Here is a 25,240-nt window from a genome sequence, read left to right on the forward strand (position 1 = left end):
CCAATGGTCACACAAGGAGTGCATATCCATTCTTGAGAGATTTCAGCCTATCTTGGCTAACACCAACGCTTGGCTGAAAAGTAATAGTGTTAGACTCATCAAAATCAAGGTTGGGAAAGAAGATGATTCTACGGGGCCTCTTGGACATAAGTCTGAGATTCAGGTGGACAACAAGGAAGGCGCATGATCTTCTGGCACCAGGATCAAATTGCGAGTTAGTTGGGCAGTAGTGCTTCCTACTGAGGAGGCGACAGTTCGTGGGAAGGAAAAGTCACAGTTTCATGTTCAGGTGATCGATCTTAATAATCCAGAAGAAGGGCAGCAATTTGATGATGCTCCTAAGTCTCCACCTTCGAACTCACCTCATGAGATCCCTCCCTCAGTTTCCATTGAGACGCCCCTTTCTCCTCCTGACATAATGGTGGAAGAGTCTCCTCAGAATGTCGTTCATATTTCAACATACGAGCCGCCCCCTGATCATCAACAAGAGAGTGTGCTGGAAGTTCTTGTAGATACTCCTGCATGTATCCAGCTGTCAAAGATTGATACCTCCACTTCTGGCTTTGAAGAATTTATGAGGCAATCTTCATGCCCATTGGTCACTGAGCAAACCATGGTCGCCATCCAAACAGACACTCCTCCTAGGATGACCACAGTTGTTCAAACAGAAACTGCTTCTCTTTTTCTTGCAACTGTTACTGAAGGAGAGTTGATGACTTTACCTCCGTGGCTTAGTTCTTTTACCCCAAAAAGGAAGAAGCAAGAAATCTCACTTGATGCCTTTGATTATCAACAACTTATACAGTCTAGACTCAAGGTTGCTATAAAGGCCAAGACTATCTCCATAGTAACTGTTGACAGCAACAAGATGAAGGTAGCTGAAATTGTTGAACCCCTTGCAAATAAGCCACTTGAAGAGATGTCAGCTGCTGATTACAAAGTTACAAGATTGGGTAAGCAAACGCATGAGGTGATTAAACATGATGCTCAGTTTTTTGTAGCTTCACTAGTACAGCGGTGTGATGAACTTTTAGCTAAGAAAGACAAGCTAGAAGAGGACAACCGACAACTTGTTGCAGCTGTTCGTAAAATCACAAAACATACTGCTGAAGTGAGTAATCCTTCAAGTTCTACCGAGGCACGATAATCAATTCGTGGAGTTGAAAGGGCTGCTCAGAAAATACAAGCATTGGATTCCTGGGTTGATCAGCTTCATGATCTACGTGCACAAGTGCTGAAAGACATTTTTCAGGTGACATCTAAGTTGGAGACTATTGAAGAGAAATTATGTCATACCTCCGACATTTTTAAGAAGAATCTGAAAAGTGTTGAAGGTAGTTTGACAATCTAGCGCACCATGCCCCAACAACAGTTGAGTATTCTACAGGAGCATGCCATTATCCCTTCCAGGGTCACGTACTTGGAATTTGAAGAGCTTCTGGAAAATAAGGCCCTTGTTCTTAAATCCCTCATTGAGGAGATTGATGATGCAATGAGATTACGGGGTGAAGTTTTCCAAGATATTGTTTCTCATTGTGAAAAGGCCTTTTGCAACATAATAAGTTAGGATGGAGAGCTGATACCAGAAGAAGAAGTTCTTGCAGATTTACAGATGAGGATTCATGATGAATGGAGAAGCGAACAATTCTCAGCTGCTTCAATTCAAATTTTGATGAAACACCAAATCTTTTTGCATGAAATTCAGCCCATCTTGGAGAAGAACAACTCTATGCTCCTCCGATGCCATGATACCATTGTGAAGACCATGGTTGTTGCAAAGAACACCCATGAACCGGATCCCGATGAACTACGAATGATCATCCAGAAGTTTGAAGGATTCATGTCTCCATGCGCTGCAGCTTAAGTGTTTTTCAACACTTAGTTGTATTTTTCCAAATTTGTAATCTTTTAGTTGTAGTTTTTCTTTTGACGAGTTACATGTAAAAACCTTTTGTAAATTGCAAGTTAAGTCTTTACTTGCACTTTTGTAATTACATGTAAGGCAACTACAAGTTGTGTTCAGTTAGGACTGTAGTTGGAATAAGTCATAGTTAGTTATTGAATAAGTCTTGGTGGTTGAGAGAATTTCTCAAGTTAGTTAGGATCCTCTCACCTTTTTCTCAAGGCTCCTCTTCTATAAATACTTGAAGGGTCTATTGTAATTTTCATCTTTTTGAAAGCAAGCAAAAACTCTGTCAAATTTACAGCAAAGAAGTCTTTGAGCTTTCATGTGTAAATTCAAGAATTGAAGGAATAGAAGGAAATTGTTCAAGCTTTGAGTCTTTGTGCTACATTCTTGAGTTTGTGTTCTATATTTTCTTTCTTGCAAGTGTTTCTTAAAGCGCTTAATTGCATTTGATTTGGAGTCTTTGTGTTGCAAGTATTTGAGGTTAATATAATATAGAATAAATATTCTTTTGAGAGGAGTTGTACGTCTTTGTACTTGCACTTATTCTTAAGAGAATTTAGGAGCAGATTTTGTGAGAAATAGCTGTGAGTCTTTGAGCTTATACTACTTCCCACTGTTTTATGTAGAAAAGAATAAGATATTGTAGTCTTTAGGTTGTTATAATTTGTTCTTGATAGCATTAGTATAGAAAAGGGTAGATAGGACTTCATATAATCAATCCTTTGAGCTTGATATTGAAGTCTCGTCCCGAAGGAAGTGACGGAAGTCTTTGAGCTTTCAGGAAACTTCATTTCCTTTCTCTCATTTCATTTCGAAAGTTGTTATTACTAATTTATATCAAATCGCTATCACTTTTCTGTGAAGAGAAAAGGATATTGTCTTTCTTGAAAGAAGAAGAAAGATCGTTGTCCCATCCTATTTTATTTTCAAAGTTGTAGTTAGATAGGGGGAACCTTCCCTTAATTCACACGCTGTGGTTGAAACCACAATTTTGTATATTTCCCCAAGTGTACAAAATTTTCAAACAACAGTTTTTTGGCGACTCTATTGGAGAAAGAGAGATTTGAAATACTTTGTTAATTATGTCTTAGAATCTCTGGTATAAATTTGATTGGCCCATCCGAGTAACCAACAATTTTTTGGCGACTCTGTTGGGGACACAAACGCATTCGGAAGCCTCAAGCTTTCGTTTGAAGACTAGTGTCTTGCCGATTTCAACAAAGAAGGAATAACTTTTCTTGGGTTTCCTGCTGATAAGAGCTTGGAAATATTTTAATTTCTCTAAGCTGAAAGGTTTGCGTGTTTACGTTCGTCGAAGGAGAGGTGAACATCCTGAAGAAATATCTCCTGCTGAACGAGCTAGGTTCCATTTGCTTACTAGTACATCCTCCCTTTCATGAACCACAAGTTACCCTCCTTCAAGGAAAAAGATGTCCATCACAAGTGAAAATTCCCCTTTCTTTTTCAAACCGTTGATATCTTCATCATCTAGTATGGCTAATCCATCTCCACCTCCTCCTCCCGGTCTGTGGGGAGTAGCTGTTGGTCCTTTGGCCCTAACCCCACCTCTCCATCCACTTCCACAAGGTTCCCGGAAAAATCTTCCCAAGTTCTATGGAGATGGAAAGCAACATTCTGATGAGCATGTCAAGTCTTTCTATATGGCATGTGGTGTTCTTGGAGTAGAACATCAAGATGTTGTTGTTCGTTTGTTCGTAGAAACTCTTCAAGGTATTGCAGCTAATTGGTTTTTCAATCTTGCTGCTAGTTCAATTGTTTCTTGGAACTCATTGAGAGACAAGTTTGAAGAACGTTTCAAGCCCGCGGAAGATGAACACGCCTTGCTGGCCCAATTGACCCAAATGAAGAAGGATACCCATGAAGGCATGCGTGAATTCATTGCTAAGTTCAACAAATTAGCAAATAGAATTCCTATCAATTCTCAACCTACTTCTGAGAATCTCAAGTGCTTTTTCATTAATACTCAGTTGCCCGAGGTTATTTTCTTCTTGAGGCGAGCCTCTCCCGCTGATTTAGTCGTTGCTCAATCAATGGCTACTGAAATCGAAGATGATTTGATCCTAGCTGGTAAAATAAAAAAGGATTCTAATCGGTCCAAAGGAGGTTCACATATGGAGAGTTCATCTTCTGGTTCTACCGACCCAATGGTGCAGAAATTGGCAAATGAACTTCTTGCTTTAAAGAAGCATCTCAAAATTCCTACCCTACACCATACAAGGATATCCCAAGACGGACGTATCCTATTGTTGCTGCTAAGAATCAACCCAAGTTACCTCCTCCCGAGAGGCTTGCGCTTGAACCACCTCCTTCAAAGGCAGTAGTTGGTTATTATGAGACGGATCAAAATGAGTCTTCTTAATTTGATTATCAGTCTGATGAAATTGCTCTTCCTCAACAAGAAGAAGAAGATGTAACTGGCGACTCTACTATACGCTATATGCACTATGATGACTCTGTTGCTGCTGAAAGGACTCATGGTCAAGCATTTGCTGTGATGACAAGATCCCAGACTTGGTTGGCTCAACAAGATGAAGCTGCAAAAGTTGCAAGTGATTTACAATCACCTGTTACTATTGCTAAAAGGGGAACACTGTTGCCCTACATTCCAAAGGATGCAGCAAAAAGTCAAGTAACAACAATCCTCCTTTTGCTTCTTCTACTGATCCCAAGCCCAGTATGCCTAACCCCAAACCACAATTGGACAATGTTTATCCCTCTCTAGCTGGTTCATTTCAAGCTTTCGACATTATTGATCATGCTAGGAAGACCAAGATTCAAATGTCCAAAGTTGAATACTTACAAGCTAATCCTGATCAATTTGATAGGTTAGCTAACTTTGTTAAAAGTAAGGAAACTCATCCTATACTTGAAAATACTACCCCTCAAGAACCTAAGAATTTGCCCAATCATTTGGTGACCATTCCATCTACTACCAAAGGAAAAATAGAACCTTTTTACATTTCCCTGTTGATCAATGGTTTTCAATTGAGCAATTGTGTCTTGGATTCTGGTGCTTCCGATAACGTCATGCCCGCTAAAGTTGCTCAAGCTTTGGGGCTGACCTTGACCAAAACTTTTGGTCATTGTTATTCCATGGAAAACAAACAAGTGCCTCTTATTGGGCAAATCAAAGATGCTCAATTTGCATTTGTAGCTTTTCCAGATAATAAAATAAAGATGACTGTTTTGATAGCCGACGTTCCTATGTCATATGGAATGTTACTTGGCCGTAATTTTTGCAAGGATGTTGGAGGTGAACTCAACATGGATATGACTGAAGCAAGAATACCTGTCAAAGGTATTGAGCAGAAGTTAGTTCCTGAAAGAGAAACCAAGTACATGTTTGTCAAGTCCAATGATCCCCATGCTCAGATTATTTCTGAAACTTCGGGTTTCGGGAATTATTATCTTCATATAGATGAAATCTCAGAATTTGTTGAAGATTGTCCTTCTAGAAGCTCCGACATTTCACTACTTTCAGCAAATGAAAAATTCGCTAATGTTGAGCAAGACCAAGAATCGGAAGGTGGGTCTTCAAGTTCATATATTATGGTTGAAGAAGTTTCATCTCTTGTTGTTGATGAAAGTATTCCACTACCTTCTCAACAAGAAGAGTTTCACTCTTCTCCTACAATATATGAGAGTCCATCTTCTCATATGGAAGAAGATGACAACTTTTCTTTTCATAATGCATCCGTTTCGGATGAAGCTAGCACTAATCTTTCCAATGAAAACAACAGTTCAAATGATGTGTGGACTCTTGAGTTTGATGGTAGCTGTGCTACAAATGGATCCGGAGCTGGCGTAGTTCTCATATCTCCTAAGGGAGAGATCTTCCCTTATTCCTTCAAACTGCAATTCGCTAATACCAACAATACGGCTGAATATGAGTCACTTTTGTTAGGAATGAGCGTTGCATTGTAAAGAGGAATTAGAAATCTTCACGCCCAGGGTGATGCAGAATTAGTAGTTTGTCAAGTAAGGAGTATATATCAAACTAGAAATGATAGACTCAAGCATTACCGTAATTTGGTATGGGAAAATATTGAAGATTTCGATGCTTTTAGCATCTCAGTTGTGCCTCGTGAGTACAATGATAGGGCTGATTCCCTTGTTGTTTCAGCTACTTTGTTAATTCCCCATCTTGACTTTGGTCAAGATAAATACATTATTGAGTTAATCTGCAGGCCTAGTGTGCCTGACAATTGGGATCATTGGCAGATCTTCAATGATGATAAGCAGATTAATAACTTCCTGCAAGCAGAAGATGGTTTCAACAACCTATACTTCGAAGGAAGTAATCCTCCTACTTCTTCGTCATCAGATTCAATGTCTAAAACATCATCCGAATCGGATGAAAACATTCTTCAACTGAAAGGAAATAAGATTCCCAAGGGGTTGGTTTCTCTTGAAAAACTTTTCGATCAACATGATCGTTATATCAACAGGCGGCAACAAGAAAGTGTTGATTCTCCTATGGGATATGAGAAATATAATATTGGCTCAGATGAAGACCTCAAATTTGTCAATATTGGCAATAACTGCACTTCGGATGAAATAGATCAGTTTATTCGGCTTTTGTGCCAATACCATGATGTCTTGGCATATTCATACGATGATCTAAAATCCTTTCAACCCAAGGAAGTGCAGCATGACATTCCCCTAAAACTTGGTGCAATTCCCTTTAGACAAAAGTAGCGCCAATATAATCCAAAAATTTCAGGTACCATTCTTTCTGAGATTCAAAAGATGCTTGATGCTCGGATTATCTTTCCCATCCATCATTCAACATGGTTGGCAAATATAGTGCCGATGCGTAAGAAGAATGGAGAAATACGTATTTGTGTTGATTTCAGAAATCTTAATCAATTGTCACTCAAGGATAATTATCCATTGCCAATCATGGATCAAGTTTTGCAAACAGTGACAAGTTCTGAAATGCTATCTATGTTAGATGGATTTTCGGGATACAATCAGATTGAGGTTAGTGAATCTGATCAGCATAAGACTGCATTTACTACTCCATGGGGTACATTTGCCTACCGCAGAATGCCTTTTGGGTTGATCAATGCAGGAGCTACTTTCCAACGAGCTATGGACTTGGCTTTCCGTGGTACTCTGGGAAGATATATTGTAGTGTATCTTGATGATCTTACTGTTTTTTCTAAAGACCGTGAGAATCATCTTTTTCACTTAAAAGATGTCGCAAGCATGGCATCTCCCTTAATCCCAAGAAGTCAGTTTTTGGGGTGACTGAGGGAAAACTCCTTGGTCATATTGTTTCCAAGGAAGGGCTAAAAGTTGATCCTGAAAGGGTTAAATCTATTCAAACTCTTCCTCTGTCGTCCAATAAGACCGTTGTTCATTCTTTCTTTGGTAAAGTAAATTTTCTGCGAAGATTCATTCCTGACTTTGCAGAAAAGACTCGTCATATCGTGGATATGATGAAAGGAAAGACTACCTTCCATTGGAATTCAGAAGGAAAAGTTGCATTCAAAGATATCAAAGATGCAATTGCTCATGCACCTGTATTGGTATGTCCCAACTACACCAAGGAGTTCATCATGTATAGTTATGCTTCCGAGCATACTATGTCGGCTATTTTGATGCAGAAGAATTCAAAAGAGATTGAATCTCCTATTGCTTTCATGAGTTGTCCTTTAAATCTCATGAACTCAAGTATTCCTCTATTGAGAAGAATGCCTATGCGGTTGTTCAAGCAGTCAAGAATTCTCGTTTTTACATCCTGAATTCTCATACCGTTGTGTTAGTTCCTAATACATCAGTCAAGTCTATCTTAACACAACAGGAATTTGGTACAAAAAGAAGAAATTGGATTGTTAACATCCAAGAGTATGATTTGGAGATTGGGCCTACAAAGCTTGTTCAAGGAAGAGGGCTTTGTCAGCTAATAGTGGAAGGGATTCCAGAGGAGCAAGAATTGGATGATTCTGAAGATCTTCCCAAGATGTTGTTTGTCAGTACTACTAATGAATGGTACTCTAATATAGCATTTTTCTTTACTTATGGTGAATGTCCACAGCATTTGTCATTCAATGAAAAGAGGAGTATCAAGTTGAAAGCTGCGAACTTTGTATTATGGGATACTGGTTTGTACAAAAGAGCAATTGACGGTACTTTCCTTCGTTGTGTTGACAAAGCACAACAAGTCAAATTGTTGGAATCTTTCCATGACAAGGCTTGTGGTGGTCATTTTTCTGCACCAGTGACTGCTCATAAAATTTTGAGAGCTAAGTATTATTGGCCTACGCTTTTTCAAGATGCTTTTAGATGGGTGCGTAAATGTATACATTGTCAGCAGTTTGTGGGCGAACAAAAACTTGCAGCATTACCATTGAAACCGGTGATTGTTGAAGAACCTTCCCGGCAATGGGGCATTGATTTCATTGGTGTGATCAATCCTTCTTCAAGTGCAAGTCATTCGTATGTTCTTACTGCTACAGATTATTTCACCAAGTGGGTGGAAGCAATACCAGTAAAGAACGCTACTTCTAAGATAGTGTGCAGATTCCTCAAGGAAAATATTATTTCCAGATTTGGTGTTCCATTCAAGATCGTGACTAATAATGCAGCCACCTTTTCTTCCTCTGAAATTTCACAATTTTGCTTTGAATATAATATTTTGTTTAACTCATTCATTCGATTATTACCCCCAAGGTAATGGTCAGGCGGAATCAAGTAACAAAAATACCATTATTCGCAAGCTTGTGGAAGAAAATCAAAGGTCTTGGCATAAGGCTCTTTTTGATGCTTTATGGGCAGACAGAATTACACCCAAAAGGGCTATTGGTATGTCACCATTTCAGCTTCTTTATGGGATCAATACAGAAATACCCGTCACTTTGGAACTTCCTGCTCTTAAGTTGGCTAAAGCAATTGAAGATCAAACTTTTGAGAATGCTTTAGACAAGAGGATCATGTATCTTTCTCAGTTGAAAGAGCAAAGAACAAAAGTGGTGGACCGGATTGCTCAGCATCAACAACAAGTCAAAGTCCTTTTTGATAAAAAAGCAAAGCAAAGAGGATTCCAAGTTGGTGATCGTGTGTTGCTTTGGGATAAGTGAAGGGAACCGAAAGGTTTACATGGCAAATTTGATTCTCTTTGGCGAGGACCCTTCATTGTTCACCGTATTGCTGGAGAAGATAGTTTTATCTTGGCTTATCATGATGGTACACCATTTGCGCTGCCCTATAATGGCTAGCATTTGAAGCATTACTTTGAATGAAGGTTCAAGGTAACTTCTTGTAAATAATGTCTTTTTCTTGTTTATTTTTTTTGTCTTTTGGTTGTTTGTTTTTTGCGTTGATTGACTCTGTGACCCAATGGATAAGAGGAAGGCACTTAGAGATTTGGTTTCTATTCTTTCACAATCTTGAAGGATAAATGAAAGAATTCCCCAGTCAGAGCCAGTTGTTGTCCTCATTTTTGTTTTCAAAAATGAAGGACCATTACATGGAATTTTTGTCAAAAAATGAAAAAATTACACTGTGGCACGCTTCCCGAGGTGGAATTTCGCCTAATCCTTGGACTGGCTTAATCCTCAATCCATCCTCGAACTACGTTTCAAATTTCGTCACATTCTGGGTTTGTTTGCTATGTCTTTCCTTCAATTTCGCGTTTTTTCTCCCTGACTGCAGGTGGGAAATTTTCCTTGAATTGCAAGTTTTAATGATTTTCCTTTGTTTTGGTCTTTGTAGGGAAATTTTCGGCTAATTACAAGTGCACTTTATTGAAAAATAAGAACTTGTAATTTGCTTTTTATTTCCCCCTTGTTGTTTTTTGGTTATTTAAGTTATAATAGGGATTTTTTGGATAAGTTAAAAGTTTACTTGTAATTCTTTTGAAAAACCCCTATTTTAATGTCTTTTGCTTGTAATAGGGATTTTTAACCTCTATTACCAATAGCTCTCAACCATGAATTGTTGTTGTATCTCTTCTTTGTATCATCCTCCATTCTTGAAATCTACTTACAAAATAAGGCCCATGTCTTAATCCATTGATTTGGTAGATCGTGTGTGCAAACCGGACTGACAAGGGAAGAGATAAATTGATGCAAAAATGGGCTCACAAGTGAATTTCGGGTTTTGGAAACTGCATTACATGTGTGGGATAAACAAAAGCATTAACATGCAATTGTGGAGAACAAACATGCAACTTCATATGTGTAATGGGTAACTACAAGTTTGCACTTGTAATTGGACCTTTAAAACTCATTTTCAACTGTTTTTTGAGTGCATTTTGGACCAATTTCAGGTTCTGGATGGCTAACTGCAGGTAGACTTTAAATGGGGAAAATGAATGAAGGTGTGAAATGAGTGGATGAAATGGTGGGAAAGGTATGTACAGATGATGGCAATGAATATGGATGAAAATGGAAGGATTTTGAGAATGTTGTCTTCAAGAAAATGGGAAGAACTTTCCACATGTAATCCGGTTCTAAAAACCCGATTTTGAAAAGATGGGTATTTTTCATCTTTGCAACTTGAAATTTCAACAAAAGATGGTTAAATTCTTATAACCATAAGGGAAGAACAATTTTTTTCATCCAACTTGTAATCGGGATTTAAAATTCCGAATACAAGTAAAGAGGGAAAATGGGGAAGAACAATGCAATTCACAAATTGCTATCAAAGGGGAAAATCTCTCTCACAAAACCGATTTTTGGGGGCAAAACCAACATATACACAAATTTACAACTAGAAAGGAAAAACAAGAAGACAAGAAAACAAGAAAAGAAAAGAAATCACACCTTGCTTCAAACTGAAATGCCTCTTCAAAAAGATGATCAATCTTTGAAAGAAGGAAGGAAAACTCTTAAATAGAGATTAACCGTATTCCAAAACCCTAGCCACGTTTTTACCACAACGCCCTGGGCAGCAAAACGCCTTCCAAAAGCATGAAGAATTGGTCAAATAATAACTTCACCCTCCATGCCTAGATGAAAGAAGCCAAAACGACTTAGGAGAGGTATGATTCGTGGCATTTGAAGAAGTAAAACATGGCATTTTCAAAGACGTTTTTTGCTGTTAAAACGCCTTCAAATCAGCAAACAAATCCACCAAATGGCATGAGAAGAGTTTCAAAATGCATGGAAATAGTAAGGAAACCTAAACACCTTTCTCCTCCCAAGATTTCTCCACAAAAATCGGTGGAAATTGTCAACAAAATCCTCCAATATTGCTGGTCGGGTTTTTGGGAAAGAACAACAAGTTTCATTTTACATGTAATAGGATTTTAATTCCCATATTACAAGTTTAAAATGTTACTTTTCTCTCAACAAGGCAAAATCGGGTTTTAGAAATCCAATTGCAAGTTTAAAATTCCTCAATTTACATTTTATGGAGAAAATTGGGTTTTTTGGGCACAATAGCAAGTTTAAAATTGTCACTTTATTCCATTTCTAAGCAAAATTGGGTTTTGGAGAGAGATATGCAAGTTATAAATAACTTGTAAAGGGAAAATAAAATCCCTACAACAAGTTTTAATAACTTAACACATGTAATAGGGGTTTAAAATCGCTATTACAAGCAAAAGACATTAAAATAGGGGTTTTAGAAAAGAATTACAAGTGATTTTTAAATATGCAATTTAAAATTAACTTGTAACTTATCCAAAAAATCCCTATTATGACTTAAAAAGCCAAAAAGCATCAAGGGGGAAATAAAAAGTAAGTTACAAGTTCTTTTTTCAATAAAGTGCACTTGTAATTAGCCAATAAATTCCCAACAAAGACTAAAACAAAGAAAATCATTAAAACTTGCAATTCAAAGAAAATTTCCCATTTGCAGTCAGGGAGAAAAAACCCGAAATTGAAGGAAAGACATAGCAAACAAACCCAAAATGCGATGAAATTTGAAACGTGGTTCGAGGATGGACTGAGGATTAAGCTAGTCCAAGGGCGAAGCAAAATTCTGCCTCAGGAAGCATGCCATAGAGTAAAATCTTCAACCTGCAGTGACTATTCTGAAACCCGAAATTGCACAGAAAGCTAGGAAAAGGAAGACCAAAACTCACCAAAACTTGGACAATGATGGCAAAGACACCCCCCAATGATTTGACACTATCAAATGTGAGTTTTGTACCTCGTAAAACATGCCTTGGAGACAAAAATGACACTTTTTAGACAAATTTATAGGGGTTGTCACATTTTTGAGAATCCAAAAATGAGGACAACAGCACTAATGAAACCGTCTTTCACCTCAAGATCCTCTATAGGTGTAACTCTACCTGGCCTTGGCACATACCACTTTGGGTTCAATGCATAGGCAGCCATGTGTAAGGGAATGTTGAGCTTCTCCCATCTACGATGAATGATAGGCTGAATATGCTCATTGTAGAATTGCAATGTAGGGTCCTTCTCTCGCACAACAGCCTTCATTTGACCAAACATAGAATCAATGCACTCATACACCTCTCCTAGGGAAGGTGCATTAGAATCCCCAAATCTAATAACTGTGAAGACTGGAGCAATGATGGAGACAATATATTTGGCATCCATCCAAAAGAGATCATTCTTCACCACCTCCTTCACCCTCAACCCCTTTTGTGTCTTCGACTCAGGCCACCTATTCCATTTTGTTGTCATAACCATTAGTTGCAATGGTTCTTACAACTCAAGCATCCTCTCCAAGAGAATAAAGTATGATGCATACCGAGTCTCTACAAGTTTTAGAAATTCCTTCTTGGAGAAGGTCCTTAAGAGTGCATGTGAAGTATGATGGTTGCAGATAAACATCTGCACATCTCTAGCATCACTAACAGTTGATTTGATCCATTGGATTTTACCCATGTCCTTGAGTGCATTATTCATGGCATGCACACAACAAGGAGTCCACCAAATATGTCTACACGCTGCCACAATCATCTTCCCTACTGCTTTACACTCATGGGTTGCATCTGTCACTACTTGCACCACATTTTGTGGCCCAACCTCCTCTATAGCATCCTTGAGGATCTGGAAGTGAAAATGAGCATCTTTGGTATGCCCTGAACAATCAATAGCCTAAGGAAATACGGTTGTAGATGTAACCATGACATTGATGAGTGGACGATGCCTAATGTCTGTCCACCCATCCATGACTATGCTGCAACCACTTGTGACCCAAGTTCTCTTCATCTTCTCCATCAAAATATTAATCTTGGAATAGTTTTGATCCAAGATTGTTGTCCTCAATTTAGTCTCACCGGGTGGCACATATGATGGTCCTACCCTTATTATCTTTGCCACAGCTTCCTTATAATAAGGAGAGCAGGTCACGTGGAATGGAATGCCATTGGCAAAGAAGATTTTGACAATAGCATCATCTGCCTCATCTTTTGCTTGCACATTGAAATTATCAGCCAATGGTTGTGACGATGAACTAGCTATCTTACGTTTACCCCTAGCCTCTGATGCCCCTGAACTGGATGGAATTGGTGGCCTTTGAGTTTGCAAACTAGAAGAAGAAACTACAGAAACCTAATAAGCCCTACTACTATGTGGCAAAGTACATGACATAGGCATATCATCTTCATTGCAGCCCCATAACTTTAACATTTCAGCCCTATATTTCAAGTTTTTATTCACCTTCTGGCATCTCCTACACCTTTGCCTTGAACAAGAAGGAAATGAGCATTAGTTCTAGTAATGTTGCCAAACCATTCAAGATTACACAAGTTGCACTTCCACTTTCTGGTGCCCCCAGCTGTCCCAAGTTGTGTTGGCACCTTAGATACAAATTGTTTTAAGGGTGATTTTGGATCAAAGGGACCCTTGGATCATTTTTTGAGGATTTCAAAAGGGCAATTGAAATCTCCACTCCCAATAGAACTTGTTTCAGTTTGACTTGCCCCCACTTCTTTTGTGCTAGGTTCATCGGATGATTCATTTTCACTATGAATCTCAACATCTTCATCTTCACTCATGGTGTTAGAGCTCATTTTGACAATGATAATGATGTTGCAACAAACAATGTTTAAAAAAAAAAAAAAAAATTTTCAAGCAAACTATTTTTTTAATTTTCCAAAGAACATAGAAATGTTTGTAAAACTAGATTTAAATTATTTGTTTGCTTGAAATTGAGTGTTAATAATGATGTTGATTATTAAGATTCAACTTCAAGCAAACAAAAGAATTTTAGTTTCTAAGATTTGTTTTCTAAATTTTTTTGTTAATAATGGCTGCAATTTGGTTCTTGAATCAAAACATTCGACCCATTAACAAATTTTATTTTTAAGGAATTAAGAATGGCAAATTCCTACCTTGGATCTTGAAGCAAGAACGAAGAAGCTTCCTCTAATTCTCTTCCAAGCTTGCTGATTCAACTTGCAGTCCACCTCCCTGGTTTCCAAGCTAGAGGAAATAAAATGTTTTAAGCTTTTTGTTGTTGCAAATGATTGAAATGAGACTAGATGTCTCTTTTATGAACTTTGTATCATTTTAGGGTTACATTTACCAAGGCAAAAATATGTTTTTTTAAGTTTAAAAACACCTTTTTTCCTTGCAGCCACGGGAGATGCCTGGGCGTCTCTTTCCTTGTCGAGGGACGTCTAGGCATCCAAGAGACATCCAAACGTCTCTTTGTGGCGTCTCTTTTAGGAGAGGCGTCTCTCCCGTGCACTGAGACGGAAGAAACATCTCTTCCGTGGCTGGGAGACGTGGAGGCGATGGAGGGGCGGCAGAGAGACATTTTGGACGCATCTCCCCGTCCAAGAAACGTCCCCGTCTTGGAAACGCTTGGTTTTTTGGGGAGACATGTCCCCGTGGAACACTGATAATATGTGGGTTTTGGTATGGTATTTATTTTTCCAACCCAAGTCGCCCTTTGCAGATAGCTCCCAACTTGGGTATTGGCATGTGGGAATTTGTGAGGTACTTTTTTTGTTTGAAGACTGCAAAATCATCTTTTGGAGGCATTTAAGGGTTTCTAACAAATCTGGATCAGTTTGGAACTGAGATACCAGGTTTGTGTATCCTAGTGCTTGTGCCCGAACTAGGTCCGCCTAGGTCCAGATTCGCACCTAGGCTCGTAGCGGGTTCGATCCGGGTGCACCCCAAAGGCCCTGGGTTCTCTATGGGTCCGTGTTTGCGAACCCACAGAGAACCCGAGGCCCTTGGGGCGCACCCGAGCAAACCTAAGTGCGCCAGCCGGGTTAAGTCACTTAAAAGTGACCTTAAAACAATAAAAATAAATATTTTTTGGCCTTTTTTTACTAAAAAACCCTAATCCGCCCCCCTTCAACACATTTGAAACCTAAAACAATTTCATTTGCTCATTCATTCTCTTTTGCTTTCATTTTGGCATTTTGAAGGGCAAGTGATTATTTTCAAAAGAAATCGTTCGTGGAGTGCTTGACAAAGCGGGAGAGCTTGCACAAAGGAGATTCAAACATCTAAGGTAAGCATTTATCCCTATTCTTTGATCTTTTAACGAATTTTTTCTAGTTTTTTTTTTTTTGAAAAGGATAAACAAGTTCTACTATTTTTTATTGTTTTTTCATATTTCCATTAGCTTTTACAATGTGTAATCTTGCATTTTTTAAATTTTTTTCTAATTTAGAAATGTTTAATTTCTTATAATAGCAAAAAAAAAATGGCAACAAGTTCAAGTTCAGTGGGCTGGGGTTACAAGACTCAAAATCAAAAATTTAAAGTTGATAAAGGATCTCCTTGATGGAATTATACTACGATGCCTCAACAACTTCCAGGAGGTGGGGGAAATGAATGGAATTGCAATTTTGGTAAAACCAATTAGGGGTGCTTGTATTATCGAGTGAGACTTCACTTTTGTGGCCCTACTAGGAAAGGGTTTTAAAATGTGTGTAGGGCCAGATCAACAAGGGTTGTATGCAACACAAATAGCAAGATTTGTTAGAGAACAAGAAGACACTAATCAAGCTATAGCAAGAGAAAAACTAAGAGCTAATCCATCTGCAAGCAAAACACCAATGACTTTACCTAAAGATCATATACTACCAGAAAAGGCCTCCCATCATCCTTTCTTGGAGATACCCACTATGCAAGATGAAGTAGAAATTCCTTTTATTTCCCGCAAAAGAGGCCCATTAGGCAAAGTATTTAAAATGGAATCAAGAGATATTGCAAAACAAAAAATTGCATGTTGCCTGTATGCCAATGGTCTTCCTTTTAACTTGGTAAGATCACCATATTGGTGGGAGATGGTGATGGCAATCAATAATGCACCTTCTATTTTCACAAGTTTGTAATGTCCCCGTTAGCGACTTACCTTGGTTTAGTCCTGAGTCAACAATTCTAACTCAATGTGAGAATTATAAAATATAAATTCATCAATTCTAAAGAGATTTTATTATAATGTTTAATTTATAATAGTAAGAGTAGTTTTAAAGATAGAACTTATCTTGCGGAATTTGTATCAAGGGGAGCTTCTAATTCCTTATTGCCAAGCATATTGATTATTATGTATGGTGTCTTCTTCCTCATAAAGATCACTGCATATTCCCATCTATTCTACGACTTCAAGTGTCGCAAATGACCTCCCTGATTATGGGCCTTTGGCCTTCCTCACTTCGAGCTCTTCCAAACTTGATTCCGGTAAAGGCTTTTTGAAGAACAATCTGATTGGATTAGAAAACGATAGATAAATTCCACCGAGGATAAAAAAGAAGAGATAGAGATGCTCCTTCTGCCACCGCAATGCCAAAGGCAACTACTCTTGGAAGAGCGAATCCAAAATGGATAAGAGAATCAAAGATCGACTGATTTTATCCTTGATGGACTGTGAACGAACTTTATCTTATATCTTTGTGCAATGGGAGGGGATACATTTTGAGAGACATGTCTCTTCTCTCCATAATTGGTCCGCACCTCTTCATAACTACATTGATCATACTAGTGATTTATTTTATCACCTCTTTAATCGCTGCCACATCTTCACTTATAAATATTGCTCATTAGACAACTAACAACCCAATTAGGATAATCACTGGTTTATGTAATTGTGACTTTATCGACTCCTTTAAATAATTCTCCAACGATGTCCTATAAAATCGTAGCTCTCCTTGCATTAATCGTTCTTGTTCTCCTTTGACCAGTTAATGAATATTGATTAATTTGCTTATGTAGATTCACTGCCTCTATTAATTGATGCTTTATCTAAAACATATCCAATCAGTGTTGGCTGATTTATCAATCTTAATTGCTTCTGCAAGTGCTTCATCGTATGGCTTTATAAATGGGTATATTATTCCATTGCATATTAATATTCAATCTCGTTATCGATTCCTGATTGTGATCACTCCCTTATGAAGGCAATGGCTATCCGATATTGTCCTCTCTAATTGATATATGTAGGTTTAAGTCGTTTATCCATAGCATGGTGATACGTAAGCTTCGATTGGAGAGTAAATGCTTCATGGATATCCACATAAGTTACCTTTGTTCAGACTGCCACCTCTTGTATTGAGGTTAACGTCTTCATTAATTATATTGTCATCGTATCCAATTGTATTGATCTCCCATATAGAATGCCTTGATCGATACTTTCATTTATAGTGCTTATAATCGTTCTTCTTAGATATTTGGGTGTACTGAGTTGATGCCGCATATGATATTGCTGTCCATATTATTGAGTATCACTTATGTAGGATTTTATTACCCTTAATGGTTTGTCCCGATTACTATCCAAACTTCGGTGCTTTCCATACGAAACTTTATGAGTGCCATGGGAGCTCTTGTCTTCACCGACCACGTAGCAAGGAAACCCGTAATTGAATTGTGGTAGCCGTATCTTACAAAGGATTTCCGTAATATCTTATTTCCTTACTACTATATAAATAGGTTGCTTCATCTACGGTATCACTCGGTTGTTCAATATTCAGTGGTAAGCAAACTCTATTATTGTTTATTTCTATAAACAATAAGTGATCAATATATGTAGTGTTATGATATTTATATTCTTGGATTTTTGTTTTTTATATAAGGGATTGACATACAATGCGATTGCCCGGTGCAATACGCCCCTTGTAATATAGTCCAGGTTTAGCGTTGATTTATAAGGTATTGATATATTATAAGAAATTCGTATTGTATATTAATATTGGTTCTATTTATGGTATCATATTAATACGATATTATTCCAAATAATAATTATAATGTATTTTGACAATTTATGTTATATTTTATATTTATTAAATAGCACGTTATATGGTAAGTGTAATATATTCAATATATCTATTTTATGTTTTAATAGTATTTTATGGTAAAACTTCTTTAATAGTTAATATAATATTAATAATTGAATTATGAACATTACATTAAAATAAAACAATAATAATAATAATCATAACAAATAATAAACATTAATAATCATATATTAGAGGAAAATCGTGAAGTCTCATAAATGAGACGATTTTCCAATATCATTAAATGTTAATTTATAAATGTTTTAATTATCGTATTTATTTAATCCAATGTCCAAAGAGGGGTTATTAGAGGAAAATCGTGAAGTCTCATAAAAGAGGCCCATTAGGCAAAGTATTTAAAATGGAATCAAGAGATATTGCAAAACAAAAAATTGCATGTTGCCTGTATGCCAATGGTCTTCCTTTTAACTTGGTAAGATCACCATATTGGTGGGAGATGGTGATGGCAATCAATAATGCACCTTCTATTTTCACAAGTTCTAGGTATGGAAAGGTGCGCACCACCTTATTGGCAAGAGAGAAGAATTTTGTAGACACATCATTGAAACCAATTAGAGATTCTTGGGATGAATCAGGTGTTTCTATTCTTGGGTTGAGCACCATCCGATTGGTTCTAACCATTGCAGTACAGTCTAGCTGGAAAGTCTATCAAATGGACGTGAAGAGTGCCTTCCTCAATGGTGATTTGGAGGAAGAGATCTACATGATGCAGCCTTAGGGTTTCAAGGTTGCAGGAAAAGAGCACCAAGTATGCAGATCGGTGACGACTCTTTATGGCCTCAAGCAAGCCCCCATGGCATGGTACATCAATATTGATCAATATTTGGTTGAACAGGGCTTTCAAAGAAGTCCTTCAAATCCCAACTTGTATGTCAAGAGTGTTGGTAATGACATCATTTTTCTTGTCATCTATGTCGATGATATCATCAATACTAGTAGTGGAAAACACTTGCTTGAGCAAATCAAATAGAACTTGTGTTAGGTGTTTGATATAACAGATTTAAGACTTCTGCATTATTGTCTCGGTGTAGAGGTTTGGAAGACAAGTGGCCACATTTTTATTTCTTAGTCGAAGTATGTTAGGAGTTTGTTGGATAAGTTCAGGATGCAAGATTGCAAACCTTCATCTACACCTATGGAGAAAGGGCTGAAACAATCAGCCAAATTAGATTTGCTTGTGTTGAATGAGTCAGCTTTCAGGCAACTAGTTGGCAGCCTTATCTACCTTACAGCCACTAGACCTGATCTTAGTTATGCTGTAAGCTAAATATTTCGTTTTATGACAACCCATAAAGTAAAATTGGGTTGCAATAAAGCGTATACTGAGATATGTGAAAGGAACACCTAACTTTGGCATTCTATACAGCAGAAGCAAAGATCCTCAGCTAATTGGTTTCACAGACTCAGGTTGGGCAGGTTTTGTTGATGACAAGAAGCCTACCTCTGGGTATGTCTTCAGTCTTGGTACAGGTGCAATCACATGGACCAGGAAGAAGCAGCAGGCAGTAGCTCTTTCCTCGACAGAAGCAGAGTATCGAGGGACTATCAAAGCAACATGTGAGGTAGTATGGCTATGAAGGATGCTTTCTGACATGAAAATGTCCCAAGTAGGTTTTTCACCCTTGTTTTGTGACAATCAAGGGGTGCTGAAACTTTCCAAGAATCCAATCTTCCATGAGTGAACCAAACATGTAGAGCTTCATTGTCATTTCATTAGACAACTTGTTGAAGATGGAACTGTAATACCATAGTATGTTCCAACAATGGACTAGACTGCAGACATTCTCAACAAGTCTCTAGGCTCAGACAAGTTTGTAAAATATAGGGGGCAACTTGGTGTAGTTGATAGGATGACCATTAAGGGAGGGTATTAAAGTAACTGATGTATTATTAATGGTCATTTAGTTAATTTTTGTTATTTAGTTAGTTTTTATTTCTGCATTAAGTTCACAATTGTTTCTTATAGAAACATCATTATGTATTTTATTATTTAAGGAGTCTTTCGTCTCTTTGTTTAATACATCAAATTACCATTTCATAGTTGATTATGTCTTTAAAATTGATTTAGTGAATAGTGCATAGAAAAAGCTTTGAATCCTTAAAACAAATCTATGTTTCATGGTTATTTCTATTTTGCCAAATTCAAGTCTGAGTACAACATCAGTCTGCTGAGTCCGATTCTGGTAACTATGGTTTGAATTGTATATCTTTCCCAGTCTCCTTTCCCAGATTGCCCTCCATATTCTTGAAATATAGTTAATGGTTTCATTGGAGTGAAGGAACCAGACTTAACAGAAAACACATGATGCAATCTGGTCTTACGTACCTATGATACGTTAGTTTTCAATTATTTGTCATTCTTCTATAGGTGTTCAAAATCTTTCAATCTTCGCACACAGAAACAGATGGCAGTACTGCTTCCATTAAAATTATAGAAACATAAATCTTACAATAAAAAAGACTTTTCCTTTCTTCCAGATTGAATGTGAGGCAAGGTTAAAGATTGGAAAAAAGTATTTACAGAAAGTCCAACAGACAAATTGATGCCATAAGTAGCAACTCCTAATGTTGCAATCTCTTCCAGCTCTTTAAGGTTGACGACCTGCATCCAAAGACTTGAAATTTTGGCATGAAAATCTCAGTAGAAAAGAAAAACATTAGAAAAGCAGATTTAGCAAAGAATCTAGGAACCTTTAGCATAATTTCATGGCAAATTCCCCACTACACATGCAACCTTTAAAAAACAAACCTCAACAATGGCATCCAGTCCTAAAGCTTGTGTGTATCTTAAAATAGCTGCTGTCCCTGAGAAAGGAATGATGACAGTTCAATATCATTAGGATAGTTAAATTCACTATGAAAACAAAAATATTGTTAATAATGATTTGGCCCGTTACCTTTCTTGAGGACTGCATACACCAGTCTCACAGCAGAGGCTCCAGCTTCAGCAGTTTGAGCAATCTGCATTGTAAATAACTATTACTATTTCAAAGCACCCTAAAACCTTGCAGCACATAATGGATTAAACAATGAAATGAGGTGATGGACATCTAAAAAAATTCTCTACTGCACATTTAAAATGCTAGGCTTGGCTTTGATAGCCAAAGACCATATTCAAGGTCATTTTTTTTTATGTAAAATGCTCCAAGATTATTTTTTTGTCAATCATATGTTAAAGGCGCATGCTAACAAATCTTCATTTTACAGATATAACTATGCGCAGACTTCAGGCAGTTGAGTTAAAAGTTACAGCAAACGTTTGTTATTCTCTGGAGGAATGAATCGCCGTCCCCATATCCATACAAAATTCCTATTCAAATACTGATCCTACAATTCAGGAAATCCTATAGAAACCCCTTTTTGTGTTCCTACGCTTCCCCATTCCCGTCATAGGAGATTCTGCTTGGCATAGAAATTTGAAGTTACATTACACACCTATCGACAAATCACATAAATCTAACGAATTTAGATGATCAGCATAATAGATTTCAAATGATAAGCCTCATATTAACACTATTTGTTCCAATTCCATTCGGTCTTATACCATATATCAGCTACTGCAACTATTTTCAATCTTCCTGCTTACCCTATAATGCATCAGCTTTTTAGAAGGTATTGTTAATCAGCGCTGCCATCGACTCTAGTTAGTTTGTAGCTCAAAATTATCTAATCTAAATATGAGAATGTCTGTGAGAAGTAGTATTTGTCGTTGTTGATGACCTGCAAAAAAGAGTGTCCGTCAAAGTCAATGTGGGGGTAAAGTTTCACACTTCATAACGAACCATGAGAGCAAACTGTCAATCAATTAATGGACACTCCCAGTTATTTTCAACTACAGAGTACAACTCCGATGAAAAAGACATCGTCCACACTCCAGACTGATACTCAAAAGAAGCCCAAACTCTCTCAATTACATAACAGACAATCTTCAATTTAGAGGGACTTTCATCACAATGCTACTTGAAGGCTTCCAATCAGAAAGTTCAAATGAAGATTGTGACTGGCAGCCCTTGCTATATTCAAATTGAGAAGGGGACGAATCTAATTTTGCAGGGAAGGGGATTGGATAAAGGGGAATGATAGCATAAGATTACCTGGAGTGGATGAATAATCCAATCTGCACCCATGATAGGTACCGATAATGCTGTCACCCATGAAAAACAACGACTTCGTTACGTCTCTCAAGAATTATTAGTCACTAATATGAAATGTGCATATGTCCTCGACGCTCACCTGCGGAGAGTTGATGAATGTGCGGTATTGCAATTGCATCGATGTTGGCAGCAATAGCAATGGCATCAGCTCCCCAGTTGACATACTCACTACAACGAAGGGTATCTGAAGCCACCTCCGCCTCCACCTCCACTATGATTGCAGTGAATCCTTTGAGCCTGGTATTGACGAGACGCTCCAACAGTAGAAATGGTTTTGACTTGGGTTGCACAGAGGTGAGCCTCGCCTCCAGCTGTCCACCACTTGTTTGACTAAGCTCTGCTTCCAATGCCTTCTGTTTGGCCTTCACTATCTTCTCCAGGTTATTAAAGCCATGGGGGGCTTGGCCTTGGCTTCCCTTTACATACAAACAAGGGCAAGTCCGCCTCATCACACAACAAACACCTGCAATCATGGCTTGATTGGCCAAAATCAAATCTCCACCCCCACGCGACAACTTTATATATATAGTGAAGCCTCGTGGACGTTAAAATTCTTAGCCTCGTGGACTCTTTCTTCTTCTTCTTCTATATATATAAAGTTCTATATTGATTGATGTTTTATTTTTTGAATCGTATAATGGCAAAATATGCAAACAGGGGATGCTGTCATTTCGCAATTTATCAATTTTTATCATTTAATCTACGCATGTATTACAAGGGCATTTATACGTTATACGAGTAATTTTGCAAGGAAGTAGGTATGCAGCTCAACACCATCAAGCAAGGGTGCCTTCTATATCTTACCCTCTTTCGCCTATATATCAACAAACTCAAAGAGTCGTTAAATTTAGAAGATGGTGATTTCTTCTTTATGAAAGAAGATGACCTCAAAGAGTGGTTAAATTTAGAAGATGGTGATTTCTTCTTTATGCAGATGACTTCATTATGATTGCTAAATAGGCTCTTGGTCTACAAGAGCAATTATATGTCCTTGAGCAATTTTGCAACGTTGTGGAGATGCAAGTCAATATTAGCAGGATGAAAGTCATGGTTTAAGGGAAGAGTGCCAATAGATAACATAGTTTCAATAACCGTCACCTTATTGTCATGTTGACCCCCCAAAATATAAAGTACATAAATATAAAAATACCAATAAATATTTATTTTAACACCAATACATGTTCAGAAATGAATTAGTATATGACAAAAAAAAAAGTAAAAAAAACAAACAACTATTGGTACATTTCCTATTTTAATACAAAACAACTTGCACAAATTATAAATATTTTTATTTTTTTAAAAACTTAATATTTACATTTGCCACTTTATGCAAGTGGCTAAAAAGTACAAATGTACTCCAATTACAATTGCATATGCACAGCTATTGGTGAATTACATAACATAAAAACAATCAACTTTTGACTTCTTAGACATTCAAGTGTACATTCTTCCAAATATCACTTCACAGCTTCATGCATTAAATGGATCTGCATTTGGTACCTGTATTTGCAACAACCGGTGTAAGGCTCCCAGTAACCAAGAATTTGCATAAAATCAAATAAAAAAAACCAAGTTTCATTCAAAGCATAGAAGAAAACTAAACAATTTGAAGCAATGGAGGACTGCATATTTAATATGACATGACTGATTGTTTCCCACAAAAATTCAAATTTGAAAATAGCTAGCTACCACAATCGAATGCATTGCACATTCGAATTATATTATAAAACAGAATTTTCTCCGTCACTTTCATTACAATCCAATTCATTGCATATTCCTGAGCTCTGCAAATACCCTCTACACATTCCTTATTCAAGGGCGCACATTCAAGTTGGTACACACAGAATAACTAAATTCCCTCTGCAGTCAACGTTATATGCTACAAATCTTTCAATTGAAATTATACTATTTTCAATAAACCAACATTTCTTTCAATATAGTCACTGTAAATAATATTAACAGCCATATTGGATGTCCAATGATGGTTTAGCTCCTTCGTAGATGCATTATGCTTTGTCTATTGATGATTTCTTTGTATGCGGTTTACAGTTTCATTTCAATGCTCTCTTACAGTTTAATGTACCTATATGGTTATTGTCCATTAATAGTGCAAACTTTACTCCAATTTATTTGCTTCATTATAGTGTGAACTTGACTCCACTTTCTTTGCTTCATTTTGCGATATAGGTTTCATTTCAATGCTCTGTTACAGTTTAATAATGTCGAAATCCTTACAATATAATAATGTTGAAATCCTCACAGAGAATGGCAAAAAAAAATGATTATCTATTTGTTTTATTTGAAACCCCTTCATTGTTTATCATTTCATTTTATGGGTGCGCTGTTAAATGGTGTTTTTATTTATAATGTCAAAATAATTACAGAGAATGCAAAAAAAATTGATTATTGTTCATAATTATTCGAAACCCAGTCTCAATTATTTATCATTACAATAATGTGTATGCCTGATACTATTATTTACAGTGACTATATACTGGCTATAAGGTTGTTGTCCACATATGTGTGTGTGTGTGTTATTGTCGGCATATAACAACCTTCTCACATACACGTTATGGGCCACTTGGCACAAATTACCACCAGCTACATTGCCCTAAAAACTTTGGGAAATGAATATTTTTTGAGGCATTTTCATTGTTAGCTCTTTCTTCAATTTGTTAATATACTCACTATAAATAATATTATCAAGCATACACTATATTACTTCCAAAAATTTTCATATGAGAAATACAGCAACATCATTCAATTATTAGTCATTTGAGAAATGAATTTGCATCTTAATACTATATCAGCAATATCCAGTTTTTAATCACATCACAGTTACATATTTCACTCCTGCATCTCAGGCTTCTAGTTTCTCTCCTTGGTATATAATGTTTCAAGTTTTGTACCTATGTGTGTGTGTATATATATATACACACACAACACCATTTTATTTTGTTGAAAGATGTTCAA

General features: G+C 37.1%; 1 protein-coding gene across 3 annotated transcripts in view; it reads right to left on the reverse strand.

The window, feature by feature from the left end:
• The window catches only part of LOC131044887 (uncharacterized), a 43,174-nt gene extending 20,332 nt beyond the window's left edge, over nt 1-22,842 (reverse strand). For 2 of the 3 annotated variants that reach the window (XM_057978372.2, XM_057978381.2), the window contains exons 1-5: nt 22,347-22,842; nt 22,208-22,257; nt 21,011-21,074; nt 20,863-20,918; nt 20,635-20,715 (exon numbers count right to left, since the gene is read on the reverse strand). In XM_057978372.2, the coding sequence (XP_057834355.1) occupies nt 20,635-20,715; nt 20,863-20,918; nt 21,011-21,074; nt 22,208-22,257; nt 22,347-22,740 (645 nt within the window). In that variant the 5' untranslated portion in view covers nt 22,741-22,842. The remainder of the gene's footprint in view (nt 1-20,634; nt 20,716-20,862; nt 20,919-21,010; nt 21,075-22,207; nt 22,258-22,346) is intronic. The other variant, XM_057978364.2, reaches the window with a different exon arrangement.
• Between the last annotated feature and the right edge of the window lie 2,398 nt (nt 22,843-25,240).

This window comes from Cryptomeria japonica, chromosome 3 (assembly GCF_030272615.1).
Source record: "Cryptomeria japonica chromosome 3, Sugi_1.0, whole genome shotgun sequence".
NCBI classification, from domain to species: domain Eukaryota; kingdom Viridiplantae; phylum Streptophyta; class Pinopsida; order Cupressales; family Cupressaceae; genus Cryptomeria; species Cryptomeria japonica.